This window comes from Pithys albifrons, chromosome 10 (genome assembly GCF_047495875.1).
Source record: "Pithys albifrons albifrons isolate INPA30051 chromosome 10, PitAlb_v1, whole genome shotgun sequence".
NCBI lineage: Eukaryota > Metazoa > Chordata > Aves > Passeriformes > Thamnophilidae > Pithys > Pithys albifrons.
Genome location: NC_092467.1, coordinates 11,535,159 through 11,562,778, shown reverse-complemented (window position 1 = coordinate 11,562,778; position 27,620 = coordinate 11,535,159). Strand labels below are relative to the sequence as shown.

General features: G+C 38.7%; 1 protein-coding gene across 4 annotated transcripts in view; it reads right to left on the bottom strand.

Annotated features, from left to right (window-relative positions):
- The window catches only part of PTPRC (protein tyrosine phosphatase receptor type C), a 56,305-nt gene that overhangs the window by 9,175 nt on the left and 19,510 nt on the right, over positions 1 to 27,620 (bottom strand). Inside the window, exons 3-19 of one of the 4 annotated variants that reach the window (XM_071564990.1) lie at positions 14,516 to 14,542; positions 13,960 to 14,097; positions 13,115 to 13,201; positions 11,760 to 11,792; positions 10,737 to 10,946; positions 10,054 to 10,155; positions 9,045 to 9,191; positions 8,049 to 8,183; positions 6,600 to 6,758; positions 5,489 to 5,688; positions 4,274 to 4,334; positions 3,667 to 3,775; positions 2,446 to 2,477; positions 1,214 to 1,329; positions 591 to 681; positions 418 to 494; positions 154 to 190 (exon numbers count right to left, since the gene is read on the bottom strand). In XM_071564990.1, coding sequence (XP_071421091.1) covers positions 154 to 190; positions 418 to 494; positions 591 to 681; positions 1,214 to 1,329; positions 2,446 to 2,477; positions 3,667 to 3,775; positions 4,274 to 4,334; positions 5,489 to 5,688; positions 6,600 to 6,758; positions 8,049 to 8,183; positions 9,045 to 9,191; positions 10,054 to 10,155; positions 10,737 to 10,946; positions 11,760 to 11,792; positions 13,115 to 13,201; positions 13,960 to 14,097; positions 14,516 to 14,542 — 1,761 coding nt within the window. The remainder of the gene's footprint in view (positions 1 to 153; positions 191 to 417; positions 495 to 590; positions 682 to 1,213; positions 1,330 to 2,445; positions 2,478 to 3,666; positions 3,776 to 4,273; positions 4,335 to 5,488; positions 5,689 to 6,599; positions 6,759 to 8,048; positions 8,184 to 9,044; positions 9,192 to 10,053; positions 10,156 to 10,736; positions 10,947 to 11,759; positions 11,793 to 13,114; positions 13,202 to 13,959; positions 14,098 to 14,515; positions 14,543 to 27,620) is intronic. The other 3 variants (XM_071564991.1, XM_071564992.1, XM_071564993.1) reach the window with 3 other exon arrangements.

Genomic DNA, 27,620 nt, shown 5'->3' with positions numbered 1-27,620 from the left:
CTTAAGCAAAAAGTCATTGACAACTTTTTCATAATAAAATTTCAAAATGTCAGATTTTCATTTTATTTCTTTAAATTTATTTCAATTTATTTCTTTAAATCTAACAAAAATGGGTGAATAAAGAAAGCCTATTCTTTTAAGGTTGAAAATTACCTTGTGCAGCGATGTATTTTCTTGGTTCTTTGAAGCCCTATGAAAAGTACACTGTTATCAACTTTTAGAAGGCAAGCATGAATAATCTAAAAGATTTGCAATTTTAAAAACAAATTCAATATGCAACAGTTCAATAATACTGAATACATTACAGAGATGGAAACAACTCAAATGGAAATTCTCAAAGGTGTTGATGCATCAAATGTCCAGACTATAGGATTTCTTCAGCAGTGTCTAAGATTTTTTTAAGTAAAAGTCACTCACATCAATATAACTTGCATTAATATAGTCTGATCCTGGATCTCCTGGAATCTCTGAGAGCTCAACACGGTTATGGTCATCTGTTTAAATAATTTAAAACAAAATAATTATATTACCTTAACAAAGTGAAAAATCAAATATTTATAAAATGCACCAAAATTATAACAAATACTCACATGGAAGAATATCAATGTAGCGGTTTTTGTTCTGATTATGGCTCTTTTTGGCCTCCTTTATAGGAAATTTACTGAAAATTCTAGGAATACTCTGTAAAATACAAATTTTCTTTTATTAGCTAAGTGTATATTTAAATAGCTTCCACTTCCAGTCAAATGCATATAGAAATAATTCAGAATTACTGAATCTGGAAGATAAAATCCTATTTCATAAGATATTACTTTATGTATTTCTTATATCTAAAGTAAAAAAAATTTCTTTCCCTTCATATAGATAATATATATTTCCACAATTATATATAATTTATAGCCCCATGGATATGTAGTAAAAGAGAGTATAAAAAATATGCATTAAAAGGTACTTGAGAATGAGAAGCATTTAGACCACTTATTTTATACTTCTGCTGAAAAACACCTTTAGGGCTAAAGAAAAGTAGTGTCATCTTACAATGAGGAGAGATTGGCAGAAAATTAACTGAGGCCTATTTGACTTTAAATGAGAATTCATTCCATTTCCCAGATTATTTTTTTCTTTATAGCTAGTACTTCAAACATGCTCCTGAATGAAATTTTTCCAACCACCTGGCTAAAACTCTGTGGTATATTTTGAGGCAAGAACAAACCTGAAATTCATCCAGGAAAAGCCTTCCTTCATCTGCAATCTTCCTCTTGTACGTGTCGAGCAATTGCTCTGCGGGTATTGGCTCTATGTTGAGAAGTTGCCTGTCATCCTCTTTAACTGCATAAATAAGTTGAACATTTACCTTTACCAATGTTGAAAATGTACATTACATTTATGTAAGAGTTAGTGATTCTTGCATTGTCAGATAAATTAGCAAAAGGACAAGCTTCTTTATTTTTGGTTAAGATATTTATTTTTTTAAAAAAACTGTTGCTTGTTCCAGCTGTGAGCGAACAGGCCATGGGAACACAGAACTTTTTCAGCTCTGCTGCCTGACAGGAGACACCTCCAGAGGAGGCCACATGCAGGGACACTGCACTACCAGTGCTTCTGTACAAAGCGCTGGCTGTCCTGTTCAGGTCACAGCAGCAGCCCCAACACCCAGAGGAATTACACAGCCTTGCTCCTGCTCTGCTTCTGACCAGCAACCATCAGTGGGAAAAGGGATTCCTGTGCAAACAACCTACAAACATAAAGTGTATTGCCCAATTTTTCAAATCTCCCCCTGTTTGTTTTCTGAGCTGCAATAATCTGCAATATCATCTTGAATGATAAAGTAAAATTTTAACAAGTTTGAACGTCTCTTACTAGACTTCCATTAATTTTTTATTTACATTGAGAAGTTGTATTTTTTAGTAACCATGTGTCTAAGCAAATGGGTTTCAATCTCAACACAGTATGTAATGCAGTTAGTTTCTGTGATTTTGAATGTTCTAAATTATTTTTTTCTTGAAATCCTGTGCTAAAAGTTGTCCAAAATGTTCGGTTTCAGTATTCAGGATTTGAAAGCCTTCAAACTTTTTAGGAGAAACCAACTGGCTAATGCTTAATTTCTTGTTTTTCAAAAGGTGCACAAAAAAGGGAAATTCTGGTTGAAGATGTATTTGATTCTGGGCTTAATGTTACAAATATCACAGACATTGTCTGGGATTAAAAAAAATTGGCTTTATAATTAAATGAACACTAAGATATTTTCCAACAGGGATAAACTTTCAATTCACTAAAGTAGAAATACTTCTGCTATGTATTTATGAAGGGTTTTTTCCTCCAAATAAGGTGTTATGTTGATACATTTAATCTATGCATACAGCTTAGAATGTAAACAATCCAAAGGTGGCAGCAAGACCTGAGACTAATTTTATTTCCACTTGCTAAATATATAAAGATACTCACCTGCAACAAGGTTCACGCCTTCAGAAGAACTGCTGTAAGAAGCAAAAGCATCTGTAAATGCTTTGACTAGTAGGACAAATGTATAATAATGACTTAAATAAAATTAGTTTTGTGTGTGAACGCTCGGGCTGTCCTTAGCCAGCAGACTGCATTACTGCATTCCAAGCTTTCTGTGAAACAACACTGCTCCAGCTGGGACTCTGCAGAGGTGTTTGGGTCCTTGTCTTCCTACCCTGAGCACTACTGAGGGGGAGACAAGGGGACCACATTGAAAAGCTTTACCACTTCCATAATATTTTCTGTATCACCTACAGCAAACATGTTTTTAATTTCTTCACCAAAGTGGGTGCTCACACCATCTTAATTTCTCTTGTTAGTGACAGAAACCCAACACATGCATAAAATATAATGAAGTTTAAATGCTAAGTAGCCAAACTCAAGTCAGACTTTCCAGAGCTGTACAAGCTAAAATTAATTTTGCTTCCCTACACATACAAAGTTTGCATCTGAGCAAGAGCAGCTCCCTGGCCCCTCAGGGGAAGAGTAGGGAGCACAAAGGGGCTCTAAGAGATGAGTCACCACAGTCTGCTATTGCCACAGGGTCGAAAGTTTTCAGATTAAATTACCCAGCCTGCTCTGTCTCTACCAGTTGCAAATGCTCCCTCACACATTGCACCTTCTCCATTCCCAGCTGTGGCAGCACCAGCCTGGCTCTGCAGGCTCTGGCACGGGCGCCAGGGAAGGCCATGGCTGTGCTTCCATCCCCATCACTGGCCTACAGAGCTACTGAGTCAGCTGGAGATTAATAAGCAAGGCCTCCCTGAGATATGGCTTGGGGTGAACAAGCACTTGAAAGAGTTCCAAGAAAATGTGTATTATTTTCATTACATTTGGTTTAAATCATGAAGGAAACATTTTCAAGATATTTCTGAATATTTTTTCACAAAACTAGAAACAATAAATATTGTTCTACCAGATCAGTTTTTCTGTGCCTTGAACAAGGGGACAGCAGAGAGATTTTAAACCTATTTCATTGTATTTGTGTTGTCAGACAAATGCCAAAAAATGAGCGTATTTGGAAAGTAAAAAGATATCTTTTCCCGGTATTAATAAAACATCAAACCTGCAATATTTTTCCACTACACACTGGGAAATCTTGTGGAAAACCAGAAAGCCTCCCCCCGCATTTTTGTAAGAGAGTGAGAGAAACATGAAGCTTACCTAAGCTTTTTTTGGTGTAGATCATAGATTTTGTACAGAACCAGCAGTAAAGCAACTGATGTCACAATGATCAAGAATGCCAAGAATATAATCAGGGCTTTAGAATTATCTAGCAACAGAAAAAGAATACATTTATTATTTTAATTCTTTTGATTTTCTGTATACTTCCTAGAACCAGCGCTACTTCATGGCGGGGGGGGGGGGGGTGAGGGGGGAGAGAAAAGAGCTAAATAATTATTTTTATGTGTTTGGTTTAAGTTTGCTGTTTCAAAGTAGAGAAAGGAATTTTATTTCTTCATTAAGAAAACAGTGGAGCTCTCAGTTGCTCCTGACCTGGAAACTGAGAATCTCCACCAAGCCACAGATGTTCAGCTCCTGAAATGCAGGGTCTGAACACAGGAAAATAATAATTCTGAATTATGATCAATGACTGTCAACATGATCTGTTGTATTAATACTGAATAAGGATAATATTTTTCAAATGCAGATCAACCATAAAACAGGTAGTTTCGATTTTTAATTAGAAGAAATTTAATGGAATTCATAATTTACATTATTTATATTATGCTGAAGTCTAAAGGTAAAAATGCTGCATACATTTACTTACATCTGGTTTTTATACTGCCGTGTACTTCCTTCCCACGGTATTTTTCATTCAACACTAAAATCTGCATGCAGTGAGTGAGAATAATAGAGATGTTAAGACACAACAAGCAGAAATTTCTGCACACAATTTTTTACAAAACAAGGCACAATGGATATTTGAAATTTACCCATTTTTAACTAATCAACCTCATTGACAGCAGTATCTGCTGCCAATCTCTGTAAAGCCATTTATAGTGAAGCTCAGGTTTCTACCCAAGTTATAGCAAGATCTAGATCCAAAATTATGGAGATGACATGAAAAAAAGTCAGTAAAATAGGAAACATTTTACAAAATCGAAATCGGACTCATCTTAAGGAAAAATAAACTTTATCTCTTATCAAGTCTCTCAAATCTGAAAAATATTCATGCAATATATAAAAAACCTCCATCTACTTCAACAGTAACTATACAAATAGTCAACTGAGTTTGATATTTTTAATACAAACTCCTGTTTAGGAAGTAATTCATAGAAGTTTAATTAAATAAGCTGGTTTCTTGCGTCATTAACTTTTGTGTACTTTAACCGATGTTAAAATACTAACTTTGGTTTGCTGTGTTTATGTTTTGTAATATATTTAACATTTATTCAATCTTGAAATTTCATTAATAGAAACTCCCAACAGATTGAAAAGGCAAAGCTTCTAGACAGAGGATGATATGCTTCGTATGGAAACAAGGACTGGCTTGTAAGAGGCTCATGTAAGGACATTTGAAAGGATCTGAACTGCTTTACATCAAAAATCTTCTGAAAAAAAATCAGAACAATTTATTTCTGAGCAATTATATCAAGACATAAATCCCACATATATACTCTGATTCTTTAAATGGAATGTATTTTAAACACTAAAATATCAATCATACTGAAAAAAACTATTTTAAACTTACAGAAACCTCAAAATTCTCTCTGTTCCAAGTACAAACAATCCATTTAGTTTGCATTTTTCTTGCTGTCAGGACCGATATGGAATAGCAGACAAGGAATTCCTTGCTAGGTTAGACACATATTTCATTTTATTTCCAAAACAATAGCTACTTCTTTATATCTGTGGCTTACACATCCATGGATTAACTGCTCTCCTACCACATCTGCCTTTTTTCCTAAAATCAAGTATAACATGCTTAAACAATGAAAATGTTGTGACATTTTATATATTTTGATTTAACAAGCCTACTTACCCTAAATGTATAATTTGTCAAGTAAAAGAGATCTTCTATTTCAAAATCACACTTTTCTGATTTGTTGTACTTCTTTCCTTCATTTCCCCAAATCAATTGAAATATTGTTGTGTTTCCATACACATTTTGTTTTTTGCACTGGATTTGAACAGCGTTATCAGCTGTCAATGTTGTTGTCAAAGCAGTCACTTCCTCGGGTACTGTACACAAAAGAAGTGTTACTGGTTCTGTTCTCATCATTTCAAACCCAACATTTCAAGCTGTTTGTGCTCATGTCTGTTTATCGTCTCTCTTAATATGAATTTCATACATTTTCTTCCTTAAAAATTTCAGTCCCAATTTAACAAGTTAAGTAAAATCAGTTTTGGTTAGCCCAAGGCTTATCTGAGCTGGAAAAGGCTGGGAAGATCAGAGCTCTACTGACAGTCAGGCTGCAAAGACAGTATGATGGCAAAACTCTCTTACATCTGACATCATTTTCATATTTGAGGAATATGGGACAACAGACAAGATGGGAGAATAAGGAGTTTTCCATGTAAGTATCCATTTCAAAACTTATATAAATGAATGCTCCAACTAGGAATTATTAGTGTATTTTAATATCTGGTACACAATTTTTTTAATTATATGGAATCTGTTAAGTCTAATCTGTGTTTCCTAACTCTAATTTTGTATGTTGCAGAAAATAGGTTTCAGACTGAGGGGCACAGCCCAAGGCAACTTTCACTGAGAACTTAGAAAACCTTTCAGAAAGTAAATAGCCTTCTGTGTAAGGCAGCCCTGTTGGCCACGTTTCAGTAGAGTATCACCATGGAAATTTTCTTCAAAATAACTTCAAGTTGCAAACTAGTATATTCTATCTATCTATCTATATCTGTCTATCTGTCTCTCTGTCTCTCTATACCAAGAGCATAATTAAAATAGATTAACATGAGTAATTAAAAAAAGAGACACTAATGATATGAATGTCAATAGAATTATTTGAATGTTAATGAGTTTCTTGGCTAATAGCAATACCATGTATAAAATATAATGAACTACAATAGAAAAGTACATATTCTTTATGTCAGTATCAGCCTTGTTCATAACAGTCAGCAAGCAAGAGATTTACCTCCTTGTTCTGTTTTAAAGTAACGCGTTACAGGTTTACCCTCAAGCCTTTCATTATGTTTGGGGTTTGTATATGCAGTCACATTTACAGAATAATTGGTATAAAATTCAGGTACATCGAAAGTATGACGAGTGATGTTGCCTGGTATCTCATCAACACCTAAAAAAATGAAATTAATTAATGAAATTAATGAAATCTACGTTATAAGCACAGGAATTCTTACATGTCATCAGAGCCACCTAAAATCACTGTCACATGTATTTCTATTTTAATTGCCTTTCACTTGGTTGCTTTGTCTTGCTTACTAATGCTAACAGAAGGCTCAGGAAGAGGAGGAGATATATAAACACAGAAAGAAAGACTGATAGTTTCTTCTGCATCAGCTTGGGAAGGGGTTAGTAGAGAAGTGTCATTCTGCACACTGAGCAAGCCTGTCCTGGTGTGATGTGAGATGGGTGCTTTTGGTGGCAAGGAAGAGAGAAAGGAATCGCAGAAGAAGCAACTCGAGCAAAGCCATGGACACCCACTGCAAGTGGGGCTTTGGTGGCCTGGAGAACTGGGGAGCCATGGCCTGTCCATGGTTCCTTCTGGCTCATGCAGATGTGACCTCCCTGAATCCCTGCATTACTGCCTCAGTCTCCTATACTGGCCACACCAAACCAAGCACAGAAACTGGTTCATGGGGCTGCCACCCTTTTGGGTAGTGGCCAAAGAGACATGGAGAATGGGAGAGATTATTTGTATCTGGGGAGCACAGGACCATGACAGCCTTAGTTCCTGGGGCAGTCCATGTTTACATAACCTGCAGAAATGTGAACAGAAAGGATGAATTAAGCCAGGACTAGCTTAAACCTGACACATATTTATTTTCATCAGGTTCCTCATTTTAAAAACCTTATCTTCCAGTTCTTGTTTAGAAGAAAAGGTCCCATCTGGAAAACGTGATCCCAGTGTAATGGATACAAACTTATCCATCTAAATGTAAGGTGCTAGAGCAGCATATCTGAGAGGAGTGGTCATTTAAGTAGAAGGCAAGCTCCTGGCTCTACCTATCTAACATGTTTATGTTTGCTGCCATGCTCAGGATCCCTGGATTTTACATATATTGTTGTTACTCAGAGAATTTAGTGACCAGCTATAGCAGCATTTCTGAGACAGAGAGCATCATTCTACAAACTGATCAGGCAACTGTCAGAACTAATACTTAATATGAGAAAAATGAGAACTGAAGGGTGACGAGGTTGTGTCCTGACATAGTAAACTGAATAATCTCAACTGAAGGTTCAACTGGAACAACCTCAAAGGAAAGAAATTTCAATGTTGGTTTAAAAAAAAAAAGGGGGAAAAATAGCAGTTTTAAGATATTCTAATATGGTTTGACAGTGCATCATGCTTGGTGCTCTGTGATTACATAGATGCAATGAATTATTTAACAGTGTATATGCTTACATTTGCCAGCCTTGCACAAGTATCTCACATAGTAGCCATGTATGGGACCCTTTGAAGTGTCACCAGGTTCTGCCCATGTCGCTGTTACACTTGTGTTACTACAACTCACACTAAGGTTTCTCGGTTCTTCTGGAGCTGTTGTAAAAGAAAAATAACAATAATTAGCAGTAAATGAAAATGTAAATATTCCTCTTTTTACCTACTTTGATAAATTAAATTTCATCAGATACCAAAGCAAGATATCAACAATGTGAAATATTTATCATACTCTATTTCCTTCCAAGAAATGACACATAAGGATAAATTGAGTATATGTAAAAGCATCATATTACAGCAATTTCATAAATTAAATTAATCTAGGATAAGGTAGATACAGCAATATCACATATTACAAAAATTGTCCAACATTTCCAAATATTATACACTGTTGATTTTCTCATAATTTTAAAAAGTAAACATTTGGCCTGAATTTTTATCTGCAGGTTATTTGATTTAGGTTGTTTTCCTTTTTAATTCAGAAGAATAAAGCTAAGCTATTTCCAAGGACAATGTTTTGGAAAAATATATTTTATCTGGATTTATTCCTTACAATTATTCTATTATGCTTTTCTTCAAATCAAGAATTTAAGACGTTTTTCTGACCAGGCCTGCACTTTTTTTTGTGTGTGTCTTTATTCAAAATTCCTTATATTTGGCCATGCTCTCAACCTTCGAAACAACAAAAAAATAAAAATCACAATCTCTGATAGAGGGAGAGAAAGGCATCAGACTAGAAGACAGACTGGGACTGGAGAGGGAAGTGTAGACTGTGACTGCAATCAGAGAACAATCACAAGGGAAGGATACCAGGAAGGAGGAGCTAGAGGAGAACCTGACTGTGGCAGGGCATGTTTCTCAAAATATGTCTTCAACCCCAGGAAACTCAGAGAGTGAGATTCATTGTAAGGGTTCCCAGAAATATGTGGACTATAAAGTAAAAATAAGCATCACACTTACCACCATAATCTGTAGTTATGGTGAAGTTTTGTTTGGCAACCTTCTCTTCGTGAAAATACATGGTTCCAGTGCAGTTGTACACACGGTTGGGTGACAAATTGTCCAGCTCTTTACAGGATTCTTCACTATATCTACTTTGTGATAAATCTGTAGACACAAGAACAGTTCTATTGATATTTTTTACAACTCAAAAAGTACATAGCACCATTTTAACTGGGATTTTCTTGACCATATTTATTCAATGCAATTTGTAATAAACTATCATAATATTTCAAACAGAGACATGTACAACCTGATCCAGTGACTAGGTTTTAGGTTCATATATACTAACTTAGTTCATGTAGATCTTTACTTTTCATCAGTAAAGCTCATATGATTTGACTTTCTAAGAAAACAGCTTTCCCATAGAAATCAGACATGTCAGGGGAGTCTGGCAGAACCCTGAAATGACTTCCTAGCTCTTCAGCTCCCTGAAACAGGAAATTTCTAGCCCCAGACATTCATCACACATTTTTCTGGGACACTTGAGGACATTCAGAATCTATATCTTCACTATCACACCAGGTGCCTTTGAGCCAGCATGTCCTTGTGCTGGCTGGTCCAGGAGCAGAGCCTGGACTGCCACCAGCCAGGACCAGCCTGCAAGGGACCAGCTCAGAGCACTCCCACCAACTTCAGGATTCAAAAACACTAAGCTCTCCTTCAGACAACCAAGCAGGACCTCAATATCTCCAGAAGTCTGCAATTTGTGAAGCTGGTAAACTCAGCAAAAGATCTCCCTGGGTTTGAACTTTCCCCAGATCTGCAGTGTGTGGGGATGGTAGTTCCTAACTGGTGATCCCCGAAATTCTGAACTAGACTTCCCTCAAACTGGCATGGCTAAAAATGTTTAAAAATTAATTCAAACCTGCCAAAAGACTAAACCTATAATCAAAAGACAACATCAGCATTGCTTTTAAAAGTGAATAAATAAATAATTAAATTTTATAATATTTTAGAGGTGGCTTACCTTTGCAGGAAATAGTCACATTAGCACAGTCAAGTGAGCGACTCCAACAGAACTCTGCAGATGTGTTGGCCACCTTCTCAACTACAAAAGGTTCACTGGGGACTGAAAAGAGTTAATAATATATGTCACTGTGACATTGGCTATATTGCTTCTTTAAATAAGAGTTTGCTCTTCTACATATTTTACCTGTTCTGCAACAGAATAGGGTAATATACAAAGAATTTAACAAGAAATGGAAAGTAAAAGTTGAAAAAGCCTGCATGAGATAAAGACATGGTGGTATTCAAATAATAATTGAAACTATTACTCCAAACATCCAGCATAAATAGCAGCTTTGAAGCGGTGACTGGTCTTGCTATTGCTTACAACTCTGCATATGGCCAGTGTAGTTAAAGTTCCCTTTTTCCTAAATAATGAGAAAATGACATGTTTTTACATTATAGTTTAGAAAAATACTGAGGGGTTCTAATGTGCAACTTCAAAATATCCTGCAAATCAAGCACAAAGTACGAAAACCTTCTGTCTGAGTCTCTGAAAAGAGACAAGAACAGATGATGAAACTCAGGGAAGGTGAATGACTACATACAAGCCAAAACAAACCAAGCAAACAAAACCCAAAACCAAACAACCAACCAAACAAAAACAAAACCCAAAAAAACCTACTAAACTGTTTGTATACCTACCTGATGGAACAATAAGATCTTTGTCGTCACAGCTTTCAGTCCGAACTATGTATTTCCTGCATTTTGGAAGTTTTACTTCCTGGGTGCTGGGATCTACAGTTATGTTTATGGGACCCCCCACTATAGAATATTTTCTGCACGCTGTGAGATTTTTCAGCACAGCTCCAGATGGGTTATTCTCATCTTCATGTATGCTGTAACTAATATTACCTAAAAGAAAAATAGCAAACAATGATTTTATGACAATTAAAAACATTACATATTTTGTGGTACTCTCATGTGTTTTAACAATCAGAAAACACTAAAAAATTAATTGCTCCTCATTCTTTATTTTTATTTATTTTTTACTTAAGAAAAATGTTTAGTCAAAGCAGAAAATTTCCTTAGCAAACTATTCTTTGAATTAATTTTCTAGTTAGGAAAACTAAAAATTAAAAATATTAACATTCCAAAAGCAGATTTTCTTTTATTTAAAATGTTAGCTCAAAGTGGAAGACTTTGCTTTGACACACTAGATTATTTCTTTGAACAGAAATTTCACATTTTCTTATTCGAAGCATTCCGGAACCATCCAGTAAATAATGGCTATAGTTTATTGTAGAAAATTAGAGAGGCTTTTAATTCTGAAGAGATATAAATCAATGTCTAAACTTCAGTTTTCCATGAGTTATGAACTGCAGTTTGCAGTATCTGATTATCAGCAGGATGGGGAATACACAGAGAGGGCCTGGTGGAATGATGCTGATCAATTCTGCAGGGCTGACATAACCCCTCAGTGCAGGACAACTCAACAGAACTGTGAGTGGAAGTGAGGGGACCAGAACTGTTAATAACTTTAATTCTTCCAGAACTGGGAAACATTTTATAAAATAATCCAAGATGCTGAATTTTGGTTTTGGTTGTTTTGTGGGGTTTTTTTTCCTCTTTTTTTACTGCTTTATCAGCTTTACCAATTTTCTGCATTTGAGTTTACTATTTGGTCACATTTCAAAACTGAGAGAGAAAAGGAGGTTTGGTTCTTACAACAAGGTAATGGAGTCGTCGCTGTTGTTGTTCCTATAAGAAAAGAAAACAAAATGAAGGTCTACCTCAGCAGACTTGGGGTTTTCCACAGAGCACTGGAAAAGGGTGACCAATACTGTCCCAAACTCTTCATTAACACTCCTCTCATATTTGAAATAGGAAAGAAAACATCAGCTATATATAACTCAGTTTTTTAGCAAGTTACTTTAGGGATCACGAGACTTTCACAATTTTCCAGTGACATCACTGGACTAGAAATCAAACTGTTTTTTATTATTATTTCTGAATAAAAAGTTACACAAGAAATTCCAAAATCAGACATTCACATAGCAGTATGATAAGTTATATCAGTTTTCCAAGATATAGATGCTGTGGAATGAGTAACTGAAGAGTACACAACGTCAAAGAAACAAAATGTACCTACTTTTTGCACTGACACTCTTATCTTTGGAAAGAGATTTGTACAACAGTACAGACAATTTTACCATAATTGTTACAGTGATATATCCAAAAGAAATTATGAGCTGGTATTTAGAAAATGTGTACAGAAGCTTGAGTGAATAATTTCATCCTGAAAACAGTTACTTAAACTATCCTAAGGCATAAATATTACCAAAAGAGACTGACATTAATTTATTTTTGTAGAAGATAGGCCCCAGATTTGCCTCCCCCAGGCTGGGAGTTACCTGGCTGAATAGTGGCCCTAATGAGAGGGCAAATTGAGAGGGTCCACGGGAGAGTAACCAAGATGGTTAGGGGCAGAGCACCCACAAATAAAAGCTAAGCTCAGCTTTGCAAAGAGCAGACAGCAGCCTACAGCTGCTTAAAGGACAGTTAAAAATGATGGTAAGAGTCCAGCTTCTGGATGTACTTTCCTCAAGCACTTACACATATTTTACTGACCTTAGTAATTCCTTGCAGCCCAATTGCAATTATAATGTGTGTAAGTGCTTGCATTGTTAGAGCCTAAGAAATTACTACTGCCATGTGAAAGAAAAGGGAAGCCACCAGAAAACAGAGAAGCACAGGTATCTTGAATGTATTCACACCTTTTTGCTGCTTGGGCGAATTTCTGTGAGTATTGACACAGTAATTGACAGATTTACCCCCTATATGCCACTGTGTGTAAATGATTTATATTTTGCACTTGCTTGACAAGTAGCAAATCAGGTATCTTTAATATGACTCATTAACTATTAATGAGATTCCTAAAACACCCCTAAAGTTTAAACAGTTGTATGCCTCACTTGTATGCTTGAGTTTGATAAAAGAAATTCAAAATGAATTGCCTCATTCTGACACATTTTCTGGGCTCCAAGTATCATAATTGTGATAACTGTGTGCAAGTTTGTCACCTATTGGGTTAGTGGGGGTGATCCCAGTGTTTGCTGGCATGCTGACTGGTGAGATGGTGCTGTGCAAGGATGTTGAATTGTAATCATCTGTAAGGAAATAAACAACATATCAGCATTAAAAAGTGAAATTCATTCTTTCACATGGCTACGTCATCAGAAATGTCTTATCCTACATCCCTTCCCCATTTTTTTTCTTGTAATTTGGAAAAGAGTGCTGAAAGAAAAGTAATGTTAATATTGCAAATAAAACATCAAATGAGTATTTAAATAGGAAGCAAATTTTTAGGAGTATACCACTTAAAAATGAATTTTGCAATGTACAAGGGCAATTTTTTTTTCATTATTTAGGCATAAACTAGGATGGAGTCAACATAAACAATGGTGTTACAATTTGTGAACTGAGCTGGAAAAAACTAAAATGTTTTGCTATATTCTTACAGTAAAACACAATTCTGAATAGTGCTTGTGCTCTTTCAGAAACAAGAACTCTGTCGGTGCTCATTTGCTAGATCACATATCTTGCTCACTGTATTACTTACTATATCTCAATATTCATCTCCCAGCTTATTAACCAGAGACAGGTTTCTATACTCTCTTTCAGGCCCATTTCCATTGCTCTTGTGTTGGCAGCAGCTGGCATTTTGATACTACTGAGATGACTGCAAGACTTGGCCCTCAGGTACCAGAACCTGGAAACAATCCTGGTATAGCTACAGTGCCAAACTGCAGACACCTCTTCTATTTGCTGAACCATAAGCTGAAAAAGGCTACTTCGACACTGAATTACTCAGTGCTCCCCTAGAGTTCTGAAAGCAGGGAGTGGCATCTAAAGGGAGACAGCAAACCTGGTGCAGGACTCTCGGAGGCAATGGGAGTGCGTGCGGTGAGGGCGGCAGTGCCGGGATGTGCTGGGGTGCTGAGTCCCGTGGCAGGGATGGAGCCTGAGTGCGTGAAGAAGTGTGTGCTGTCTGCAGGAGAGACACCTGTGGTGAGAGGGACAGCAGTTCTGTTAATGCTTCCAGTCTGCCTGGTCAAGGAGGGGCACAAAGCTGTCCACAACACAGGAGTGCAGCACTGGAGGACTCTCATCCTGGGAATTTGTTAGTAAACAAAGGCACACCAAATGCTCAAAATGTTAGGGGATCCAATAGGTGTCAGATGAACATCCAGTGAGCACAACCTGTTTTGGCACTGACTGCACCTCTTCCGTACTAAATGCCGTGTTTTAAAACAGACTCGAAGGCATGACTCAAAACCAGACTTATCTGTCATTCTTGCCTATTAAGATGGCATATTTCATTTCATTTCATTGGTGAGGTAACAGCGTGCAGGAAAAGGAAAGAAGAAATTATTAAAAAAAGAAAATCAATGCAGTTCTGTCATGTAAATTAAGTTTCTTACCAGGTGTGTTTGTTGTTGCCTCTTGTCCTGAAAAAGAGAAAGACAGAGAGAGGAAATGTAAATTAAACTTTCAAGGAATTAAACACAATCATATACCAAAAATATAAAGACATATTCCTTCCTCCCAACTATCCACTGATCTTTCTCCAGGGAATTGCACATATTTATCAGATGCAGCAACAACTAGACCCCCAGAATATCAAGCATATTATTATAGAATCATAAAATCACAGAATGGTCTGGGTTGGAAGGGATTTAAAGACTACTTAATTCAAACAACCCTGCCTTGGGCAGGGATGCCACTCAGTAGATCAGGTTGCTCAGGTCCCATCCAACCTGTCCTTGAACACTTCCAGGGACAGGGCATCCACAACTTCTCTGGGCAACCTGTTCCAGTGCCTCACCACCCTCACAGTAAAGAATTGCCTCTTAACATCTAACCTAAATCTCTCATCTTTTAGTTTGAAACCATCCTCCCTTATCCTATCACTATCTGCCCATGTAGAAAATCACTCTCCCTCTTTTTCATAAGGCTAAAATGAGGTCTCCCCAGTCTTCTCTCCTTCAGGGTGAACAACCCCAGCTCTCTCAGTCTGTCTTCATAGCAGAGGTGCTCCAGTTCTCCAATCATCTCCATGGTTTCCCCTGGTCCTGCTCTAACAGATCCATTATGTGCAGAGGGGAACAATCACTTCCTCTGCCCTGCTGGCCACCTCTCTTTTGATGCAGCCCAGGGTGCCAATGGCCTTCTGGGATCTGAACACACTGCTGGCTCACATCCAGCTTTTCATCCACCAGAACCCCAAGTGTTCAGCAAGAAACCCTGGGATCTGAGCAAGAGTGAGGAAGAACTGCTGACTGCCCATCTGAGGCAGTGCCACATCTTCCTGGGACCAGAAGCAATCCTGAAGCTAAAGAACTGTTTGTTTTATTTCTTGGATGGACTATTTTAGTTGTTAACTCATGGTCACAAGAATGTCAAAAAATGGTTTGTGAAGTGTTTGAATAGTTTGAAAAGTGTTTAGTTGTATGACAGAAGGCTCTATTTGTTCTCCCCACCCTCTAGTTTGTACATCCCTCCACCAAGTATTATAACTTGTGGTGCTTGCTTTAATAAATGATACAGCTTTCCCCAACTTGAACATCAAGCTGTGTCCTGTAGTACCTTGAGTCGCCACACCCAAGTCCTGCTCTGCAGGGCTGCTCTCTGAGCTCTCATCCCAGTCTGTGCTCATGTCTGGGATTGCCCATCTTCTACTTGAGCTTGTTAAACTTTGTGAGGTTTTCATGGGCCGATTCTCAAGTTTGCCCAGGTACCCCTGGGATGCCATCCCTTCCTTCTGCTGTGTCAACTGCACTGCTCAGCTTCATGTCATCTGCAAACATGCTGAGGGTACTCTCAGTCTCACTGTCTCTGAGTCATCAAGGAAGGTATTAAGGAGCACTGGTCCCAAGTCATTTTAAGGGTCTTCTGCTCTTCTATGATGCTATTCTCTGGCATGCTTTATTATGGCAATGGAATAGGATGCAGTTGAAAAGAATTCAATAGGTGGCACCAGAACACTGAAAAATCCACTCAAACAGCAAAGCAGATACATTTGCTCATATAACCTTATTGAGAAATATTGGATAAAATGAAGAAAAATAAAGAAGGATCCCAACACACCAGACTCTGTTACTTCGAGATTAGTAGGTATATTTCTACAATTAATTTATTTTTTCAAAAATGTCCCACTGCTAACAAATATGTCCAAACCAACCTCAAGCTAGAAAAGTTAAACTCGAAGGTGAAACTGTCTGCTCATTTGTAAGTTCTAAAACATAACTCTGGAAGATTGAAGGCTAAAATCTAAAAATATCTTTAAAATTCAGTAAGAATGTCCAACCCCCCCAAAATACACCATGCAGTATGAAAGCCTAATGATTAACAAACTAAGCAAGTTGGTCTGAGTTTAAACAGGAGCTATCCCACACTTTTTCTTGAATCTTAAACTGCATCCAGCCATAAGACATTTTTAAAATAATATGTGTAGATAACCCAAGTGGAAGAATTAGAGCATACACAAAGTTCCTGCTACTGAAGGAGCTTTTCTAAACTTCCCTTTCTGTTCTCCTCATTTGGCCACCAGTTAGTTCCTGCTGACTTAACTGAAAGGTTTGCAACCCGTCAGTAATGTTTGAGCAGATCTGGTAGAAAGCAGGTACGCTGGAAAAAGATATAACCAGCACATCCCACTGGCAGATGGGATCTTGGCTAATCACTTTCACTCCCTTCCTCTCTGGCTACCAGTTGGCAGACAGAATGCAGCTGCTGGAAGAAAGAGAAGTTTTAAATGGAATGAAAGGCTGCCAACAAAATACACCTAAAATAAATGAGCTGACCACTCTTTCTCCTGAAAGCTCAAAGACATACAGGCCCTGTGAGGGAAACATGGGACCATTGCACTATGAAGAAAGTTTTAATGTTTGACAAGAAGAGCAAATGGAAAAACTGTGAAAGGAACTGGGCCACCAAAAAAAAAAAAAAGCCTATCACTTCAAAGCCCGAGGACAGCAGGCTGTCTGGGTCACATTTGGGAGCAGAGGAGCTGCTGTATCACTGCTGCAGTATTGAGTGCACCCACTGCACTGAACTGTGGTCACATCCATAGAAGAAGCCCAATCATATAAGGAGACAGCTTGTCACTGTCCTCTCAGGAAAATGCTCTCCACTTGGCAGGACCAAGCAACTCAATAGAAGACAACTCAGGCCTAGAATGTGTTAAAAGACACTGTATTTCAAGTAAGTCCAGGGTTTGATCTTCTTGGGCAGAAGGAAGTGCCACAACACATTTCCTCTGTGTGTGTGGTGTTATTAATAACACAAACTCCAGCTGACAAGATGGAGATACTGTTGAATTGGCATTAAGAGCTTAAAAATGTTATCATGTTTGTAGGTGCAAAAATACATTAGCTGATGACAGGGAACATGCCTTTCAATTCTATTTTGCTGCTTAATTTGCACAGTGAGTAAAATGGACTCAGTTATGTATTTCCTGCTGGGCTGGGTAGAGCAGGGGACTGTGCTTGCACAGCAGTAGCTCAGGCTGCCCTCCAGGAGCACAGGGCTGCTGCGGGACTGTATTCCTTGGTACACACAGATGGGCATGTGTGCCTCTTCCTCTAACATTGCATTGGGTGGTTTATCTAGTGTGGCACCGGACCAGCTGGCTCCTCACATCCAGCTGGACTTCCCCTGTGCTTGCCAGAGCTGGAGGGGGCAGAGGAAGTAATCCTTCCCTCAGCCTCGTGTCTGTGAAACAGTTAGCAGCTGGGGTTTGCTGCCAGGAAAAATGCTTAGTGATTCTACAGAGCTGCTGCCTTTTCCCAGGATCTCTGCAGCCTGTGGCGTATTGGACAGACCGCAGCAACCCCCACCAGCAGCGTTTTACACCAGCAGTTTGTGTGGGTCCAGAGTCTGCCTTGCCTCTCTTTCTGGCTGAACGACACCGCTTCAGCAGGGTCAGGTTTCTTCACACCTGCACAGGACGCAACAGGATGCGGGCTGCTTGTTCAGAGGGAGTACAGCTCTTTGAGGGGGTCCTCTAGCAAACAGCACAGGCATTGCAGCTTCACTGCAAGCCAATACGAAATTGCAAAAGAACAGTTCCTGGTGGGAGGTGAAGGGTGAGTAAGGCAAGGAGCCCTACAAAATGCTGCCAGCCGGCCTTCTTTGATTTATTTTTAAATTTCAAGTGGGATAGGATGTAATTCACACCTACTTTAAGGCTCCCTTGTGCCACCAGAACCAGCTGAAGAGACCTTAAAGTAAATTAACATCAGGGCCAGAGATGTTACTGCTTTTTTTTGCTGCAAACACAAAAAGGGATCCATTGCTACTTTATACACAAATCTGGGCAGACCTAAGAAGAGATTAGCAAACACTTAAACATTTGAGTAATTCTATACCACAGAGGACCACTCAAATTTTATACATGGGATCACGTGTGCTGGAGTGCTTTCATAATCAGACTGCAGAATTGTGCTTTATTCTTTATCACTAGCTCCAGAGAAGGGAAAAAACCAAAACTGTTTCCAGTTTCTAGACAAACTGCTGCTTTTTGAAAATTGATTAAAAGAATGCCATATAAAGTTCATACGAAAAATACGTGAAATTTTGCATGCTGAGTCAAAAAAGGAACTACGCATTTGAGTTTACAGTGTAGAATTTTCTCCTGTAACTGGGACCTTTCAGAGGGTCCTCAAAAAAAGCCTGCTCTTCCCGTCATTGAAGATGCAGCCATCAATCAATTCAAAGCTATCCATAATCTAATTGTGAAAAGTCTTCATAGGCCTATAGCAATCATAGGAATTAGAATTAAATAAATGTTATAATTTATTACTCACAGGCAATATTTACAATATTTTTGTTTCCCAAGGCACCTACCAGTGCACAGGCCTGAACTGCACTTTGAAAGCCTTAGCTCTTCCTGCAGACCACAGCTCAGGAACAAGTGCAGGCTCACACCACAGCTAATGTTGTGTTATGTTTCTAATGAAAATTGACCTCTGAAATTAAGGTTTGTTCTGTGACCCCCTCCTTGCTGTCCACCTTCCAGGACTGTCTATCCTTTTCACTCACCTATAAGCATTAATCAGCATTTACAGCAATGGAAAAAAAAATTCAAATTAACTAGCAATCAAGTACAAGGGCAGCAGCCAGAAGAATGAGATGGAACTAAGACTTTACAGCTGTCAGATACAAGGATAAACACAACGCTGCAAGCTCAGGAAAGAGGAGGAAATACAAACATCAATGTTTGTCAGCATTCATCAGCTAAAACAAATTAATACCAGGTATAACTTCTGCTGACATACTGAGCCTGTCTTAAGAAAAGGATGGAGAAAAAAAGCATAAGAAAAATACTGAAGTAATATTTTTTCTCAGCTAATCTGAAATCAAATGAAATATTTTTGACCGCTTAAAAACCTAATTTTCTGGTTCTGATTTTCAAAATAAACATAAGAATTTATTTTTTTCCAGAGAAAAATAAAAACACAAACAGACATTTCCATCAAGAAATATTAATTTCAAGGAAACAGCATTTGTTACCAACAATATTTAGATTTTTTTCAAAACCATAAACCTGAAGTAGAACAAAAACCAAAAGCAGCAAATGAAATTCCTTTTGCCAAGTACACAGTTCTTGGAAACTTAAAATAAATATGCACGAATATTGTGTACTTAGCAGGCAGAAGGAACACTTTCCTATCAATTGCATTTAAATGACATCTTCAGTCTTCATAGGATGACTTTTAACTCCAGTGACCCACTTGTACAAGCACAGCTAACGACACCTTTGCTGCCCTGTGGTTTCTCTCACCCTGCTTACTTCTGCCTTTCTTCTACAGAACCCCACTCAAAAGGAAGAGGGTGCAGCACACTGCGGTTTAGAGCTTAAGTGCTTCCAAATGGTGAAACTGAGTTACCATAGCACCCACATGCTCAAGCAGTCAGACCTATCTTAGTGCTAAACCACTTCTCTAGTGCAGTCATGAAATTTCCCTATTAAACTCCTTCTCTTCACATTTGCATGGGTAATTATTTTTAGTTGTACAGGTTCATTAATATGATACAGTGAGGGCTGGCAATCTTTGGGAGAAAGTCCAGGCTGCTTTACAGGGAGTTCTTGTCCCATGTGAATGGTCTGCAAGAGAGGAGAACATCAAACCCTAATGAGATGCTGGCTACTCTCCACAATCATGAAGAAATACCTGTACATGAGGAATGGACGATTAGCTGTGGTATTTGCTTGGTGATTTTGTGTTCCACACAAAAGAAAAACTGTGTTAATATTTGCTTTGCTCTTTATATATTTTCAGTATTTGTGCACACACAAAATCATGAGCCAGATCCATGTTGTTATCATGCTAAACTTGTCTGCTCCCCAGTCCCTAACTTTAGTTATGACTTTTCTAGCCCTGCTGTACCTTCCTTGATCTTCCTTGCACATCCGCCACAAGCAGAAAGAAACACTTGCTCCATATTGCTCTGCTTAGTGATACTGACAGGCTGGGTCTGCATTGCTGAATGGATATTGTTTATGGCAAGTAGAAGGCAGCTCAGCCCTCAAGAGTTGTGATCAGAAAAAGAGGCTACAGATGAGAAATAACTATAGGTAAGAGTGTGGGGTAGGGGTAAACTTCTTAATCTCAGACTTTTTGATTGGACCATGGTTTGTTTAAATACCTGACTTGCTTCTCTGCATCTCAGAGGCAGATATCTCTGAGCTCCTTAGAGATTAAAGCATTATCTGGTTTTGTAGATCTTCCTGATTGCATATTACTTTTTATGTAATTTTTCCAGCAATAGAAAAGTGGGTCCTTTGCTCTAAAGACAAACAACTTGAAAATATCTCTCTAAACAATCTTTAATCAGCTCAAATATCAAACCATAAACTGTTTAGTACTGTATGAAGTGTGGAGGATGGAACTAGACAAAGTTAAAGGCCCTTTCAACCCAAGCCTATGACGATTCTAAGATCAGCATTTTAGCCACTGACAACATAAAGCCTGTTGAAATCAGAAATATCTTCTGTTTGCTAGAGATCTGTTTGCATGAAGTCTTTTCATCAACAGCTCTGTACTTACTGGGAGCATTATGTCAGTGAGGACTCTAATCAGTGATTTTCAAAAAGATTCAGCCAGTGATTTTTGAAAAGAAATGAACACTTCTTTCAAGAAAGGACATCTGCCTGTGAGTTATTCCTTTTTGTAGTAGTATTTGTCTCTGATCTGCTGCTATGTTAAAGACCCAAACAAAAATGGCTATCTGGCCTGGGGAGCTGAGGGAGGAGAGTAAACAGTTGATATGCAGCTGCTCTGAATGTCTGTCTCCAATTGACATCACCTGTTATTGCAAATACTTAGCTGTCCTGCAAGATGGGATCAAAATACAATCAAAAATGGAAAGAACACACACAGGCTCTGAAAAGAGACCATAACATTTCTTTTAAGCTTTTTTTTTTCCTGTTGTGTTTTTTTTTCTGGTAACCTTAGATACATGTTGTATTCTGAGCCAGTAAAAGTTTTAGGTGAAAGTCTGAACTTCAAGATGAGGTTGCTTCCTCTTAATTTAATTTTATTTATAATGCAGGAATATCAGTATTCCTCAATGTTTGAGTCAACCAAAATGGAGAAAAGTAAAGAAACATTTCTAGTGTTTAAAAGTGAATATAAGGATTAAAAAAAAAAACAACAACAAAAACCACCAAAAAACCTCCCAATCAAACACAAATTCTTAGAAAAAGTCTATTCTTTAAACAGGAACCCCAAACAACACTCTAGTACTGTGCAAATTCCCAACACCATCCTTTTACTAGCTCCTAACAAACCCCTTCTGTGATTGCTATATATTGCATGTTTAATGACAAAGGACACATACATGTCTGACAGGAGTGTCATGGCTTCACCTGGCCAAGGGCTGAGGGCAGGGCAGGCAGGGCTGAGTGGTGTGTGGTGACAAACAGTCTGATGCCAGCAGGACCAGTGTGATGAACGACGGAGCAACCACCCTCCAGAGAGCAACATTTAGTGTTGCTGCAAAGGTGTAGCAGGGTCTTCCTGGGGGCTGCTCTGATACTGACAGCACCTGACTATTGAGACCGTTGGCGCTGGGGGCTGGGGACAAGTCCTGCCAAAGCTGCAGTCACAGAGTACCTCTGGTTTAGTGACTCAGGTGATGTACAGGCAGTAGCTGCACTGTTCTCATAGTTGTTCAGTACCGAATTAGTTCACAGTAATTCAGTACTGCTGCAAAAACCATACTTTTCAGACAGTGTGGTGAATACAAAATTTCTGATACTTCTAGGAGATGGCAAGTGGCTCAAAGGAGTGTTGCTCTGAGGACTGCAGTGATTTTTGGTGCTACTGAAGCAACCCTGTTACAAAGCCAAATGCTGGGACTGGAGGAGTCAGCTGCTGTCTTTGATGAGAACAGGTCCTGTGGTTCAGATGAGCACACTGGAGTCAGAGTGAACATCTGAGTGAGGATCTGACTTTCCCTACTCACAAAATTAAATTTTAATTGAATTCTCTGGTGATTGTTCAGTTCAGGTTTAAAGAAAAATAGTTGCTTTATTCCACAGCAGAGTAATACATGTGGCATTGCTCTGTACCTCCAGTGCACAGCATTGGGTTTTACTCAGTTACTCTGCCTGCACAGCCCCAGCCTTTGAAAGATTCTTAACTGCCGCAGAAAGGCACAAATCAGAATAAAGATGTGGCAAAAAAATTTCCTTTTCCAGTGATCCGTCATTTTTACTTCTACAACTTCTTGCTCCAAGCTTAACAGGACCCTCAGCAGTCCCTTTGCTCCACGAGCCGAAGTCCCAGCCTCACATCTCCAAGCAGCAATGCTCTAAACTATCCTGCTAGTCTCAGTCATCTCCTATGACCCAGATTTCTTCCAGCATGAAGAGCAGATCCTAACCAGCACTGGCTGACAGACAACTAGCTTCTGTTTCTTGAAAGGATAGAGAATACAGAGGGAAAAAAATCAGGCAGCTCAGTGGAAAACCGTTCCCATACCAACTCTGCCTGCTGGGCAGCTCCTTCGCCCTCCCGGGGCTGCCAGCTGAGCCAGCAAACTCTCTTTGTTTCAAGGGAGAGTGATTTTACTTGGCTACTATGCCCACTTTTTTTATTTTCCTCCAGACATTCAGGCCAAAAATGATCAGAATTGAATATCTCATCAAATATGCTACTGACTAACATTTTTGTTATTTATAAAATAAGGTGACTAACAGTATTAGCTGACCAACAGCTAAATCAACTGCATGCTCATTAGGGTACAATTTAAAACACCGTGATATATACACACAAAATGCTGATAGAAAGCATCATGTAAGAGTCAGATTCTACCACCATTACTAATTTAAAAATCACTTGAAAAGTAAAAAAATTTGAGAAGTAAATCATGCAGTGAAGAATATCATTATCTTTTAGAAAACTGCCTGTTAAAACTTATAATTTTTTAATTGAAAAGCAGAAATTGCCACTATTTGAATTAATGAAAATGTCCTATATTTGATATATAAGCTGAAATCCATCTCGTACTCAGCAAAAATGAGTAAAACTGGGACTGTGACCAAGTCCTACCCAGGGATTCCGTGTCTTAGTCACTTAACTCCAGGAGTGGTTTGGTGTACCCTTCACTTCTGTCCCTGTGTAACATCCCATGCAAAGTGGAGAGAGTGTCATTTTGCAATCAGAAATCCATTTTAAATATGAAGTTTGCAGACAAGCGTCCCATAAATAACATGCTCGCATCTGTCTGATTGCATGAACAGGAACAGTGTTAGGGCTGCAGAGAGAGAAACTCCTAGAACTCAAGCTCCCCAGGATGCCATGCACACAAATACCGGGGCCTCTCACTCTCTGCAAATCTTTGCCAAGCCTTGGCTTTGTCCCCTCAGGGAAGCTGAGCCAGCACTATGAAGAAGGGACCCGTACTTCATGTCATGCCAGAAGCAATGATGAACAGACTCCAGAAGAGAGCTGAGTATACCCAACTCCTCCTGATTCAATAAAAATGTTTGGTGAAAGAGATTTCTTGAATCCCTTTCCCTCTTTCTTTTTTTTTTTTTTAATCGGATCAGCAATTTTGGTGCCCAACTCTGGGGCGTTCACCACATTTTAAGTGTGTTCTTTTTTTTCCTCTTTCCCTATTTGCTATTTTCATTATAACAACCACGAGATGTGAACTTTAGCTTTAACCAACAAATCATCTGATAATCATAAGCAAAAAAGAGGGGAAAACTGTTAATCTGATTTTGCTTTAAATCCTGTGCTGACCATTCTTTTCTAAAAGACAGTGTATGCCAAATGTTTCAGGAAAAAAAAGGTTGGAATGGAAGGACTCTGCTCACAGGGATTGTGAGGCCCCATGTTCCAACAAAGAACCTGTGAAATCTAAAGCTCATGTTCCTTAGGATTTGAACAACACTAATTTCAGTATCACTTTAAACAATTCAGAGCAAAAGGAACATAAACAGTCTATGCTCTCATCTTTTGTGTGTGGCAAGCAATTCCCGTTAGCATTTCATAAATAGTTTCCTTTTTCATTATAATTTTTTTACTTTAAAATTACTGAGTGGTCTGGGAAAGAAAAGTAAAATCAAAGATACTAGATAAAGATGCTAGATAAGAATATATGTAGGAAAAGAATTTTATGGACCTTTCAATGTATAGGGACCCAGGGAAAGCCCTCAAGCCAAAGTTAAGAGAACATCCAATTTCATGCTCCAAATAATTTTACACTCTTTATATAGGCACAGCTCTGCACAAATCAGGAAACTGCACAGACCTGTAAACATTTCTGATGTCTAATAATAAGAAATATGTATATAGGAGCATTACACATCTTATGACAATAACAAGAGCAACTCGCACTTGGAAGTGGGAGATCAGAAACCCAATTTGATCTGTAAAACAAGTATCAGTTTGTGTGCACACACACAGAGCCGGAGCAGTTTGGAAGTAGCATGTGTACTGCCTTGTGTGAGCACAGATGGAAAAGCTGAGGCAGAGCGACACAGTATGTGCAGATATGGGTAAGATTTTTCTCTTTCAAAGTTTACAATTTTACAGCATTTGGTTGAAATCTGATGAATGTGTAACCAAATGACCTGGTAAAATTAACTCTTCTTTCATTTTTACCTAAGGAAATATGTAAGAAATTTTTCAGTTGTGTAGACTAAGGCACTTGAAGACATATTTAGCACCTCTTATTTAGCATTTCATATGTATGTCCCACAAATTTGTACTATGAATAAACTACAAAAGACAAAAAGTTCTGATAGGACATCAAGAAAGCACTTCACTACACAAATTCGTCACTGGCTTTGGTATGAATGAAGCCCATAGTTTGATTAAAAATGATCTGAATCAAGACTGCTACAGAGTCTGGTGGTCTGCACGTCACAAATCTGTAATAAAAATAAACCCCCCAGCAACAAACACATATAGGAAGTGGGGAGTGACAGTGCTTAATTCAGCCTTCAGCTCTGCTGGCTCAGGAAGGCACGTGAGCCTTTTCTCTGCCTCCATTTGGTGCGCACAGACCAAGTCCAGTGTTGGAATTACCAGGATTTCCGTGGGCTGCTCCTCGCCAATGTGTATACTGATAGGAGCACTTGGAAAAACTGAACTATGATCAAAAGCTTGCACAATCTACAGAACCCACACCCAAATTCTTTGTCATTTTTGTCAGTTTTGGTAATGCTTAGTGCTGCAAACTGAGGCTTTCAAGGCAGTTTAATTCAAATTAAAATTATGAAAGACAATTTATAATGGTGCCCAACATCGCCCAAAGAAATGGAAACTACTATAATGAAAGACAAGAGAACTGCAGCATTTCATTTAGGGTTATCAAGAATACCCTCACATCCAGAAACTTTGAAAAAGCTATAAAAAAAGTAAAATTTTAGCTTCCAGATTTCCATTTTGCTGCACAAGATTATTTTATAAGAAATGGTAGGAAAATACTTCTGTTAGGGGATGGATAGCCAGTCCTCTGGGGCCACAGCAGACAGTGTAAAAGAAAACTGAATTAAAGGTTGTCAATCCATTTTGGCACATAAACGAGGCAGAGAGCTACCCCAAAGGAACACAGCTCCCAGATGAATGCAAAGGGAACTTTTGAGATGAATGGCTGAGGGTGATCCCACTGCACTTGGTATCATAGAGTACTTCTTAAATTAGAACAGTTGCAATATACTTGACCATGGCTTTTTTCCTGTGAACAATTACGTGAGGAATGTCGGCCTCTTGCCAGAGCATTTACTCTCCAGCCAGCAGTGCAGGTGCTCTTACTTGTGCAAAGGTACACAATGCTAAAATGTCTGAATTGTCAAGTTTGTTTCATCTTTCAGTTTTAAGTTACTGGCAGCTGTTAATGGAAGTCATATTTTACCTCATCAATGTTAATGGACTTTGGCACTACACTTCCAAATGTGGTTGTCAAAAGTCCTGCTTCTGCCACTAGTTGTGTTACTGCTTGTTCAAGGACCTCTCTGGCTTGCTTATCTGTGCTGTGTAGTCACAACCTTTTTGGCTATGAGTCATTACAGTTAGTCAGTCACTTGGTCAAACTCCCATTTCAGGTTAAATCAACTGCAGTTTAGATTTGAGTGTCTTAACCATAAGGAGGGTTCCAATTGTCTTGTTAAATTTCTGTCTTTGGATCTTAGGGACAAAACTGAGAGGTCAGCACTGGTGTTTACCCATCAGTCAGCTTGAGGTTTGGCTCAGTCTTCATATGCAGGTTTGGCAAAGATATAGAGACATCACACAAAGTAGATAAAACCTACTGCAATCCACCACCTCACTGGGAAAAGGGAAAAGAATTATTTGAACACTTAAAAGTAACAAAACTGCTAAATATGTTTGGTCTCTAGCAGTAAGTCTGACCAACAAAATGTCTTCATGTGTTCCTTTCCAGGCTCTGTGTTAATGCAGCCACTCCCAACAGCTCATGAAGCAGTGCTGATGGATGAATGGGTGGGAGAGGGTGTTTGGGCTGGCTGCAGGTCCTGCAGGGCTCCTCTGCCTTCTGCACATCCACCCCCCAGCAATGCTATATTCTTTGCTATATTCTTAGGCTTCTTTGCTGGGAAGCCTAAGATTGCAAAAACCATCTACAAATAGCAACTTTTTGCCTTCCTTTGTTTTGTTTCTTGCCCCCTCTGCTATCCAGTGTTTACAAGCTCCTGATTCCCTGCTCCTTCTGAAGCGGCTTCCTCAGCCTGCCTCTAAACTGCAACGACCCCATGTGCAGGGACTGGGGACTGGTCCCTTCCTGCCTGGCTCTTCCTTATCTTATCATCATGCATCTGCTTATGTCACACTTCAGGAAACTGGTCCACCACTATGATAATGCCTCCACATCACAAATATCCCCATGTAAAACTTGTGTTCTGCCTCCACAGCTTGACCACTACCCTGTTCTTGCCCCAGTTTCACCAGGAACTTAGAGCTGAATCAGAATTGCCATCTAGGTTGCCTTTTTCAGAATGCCTTGACAGTTTGCTATCTGCCTGCTAACTTGATCAGAAATTGTGAAATT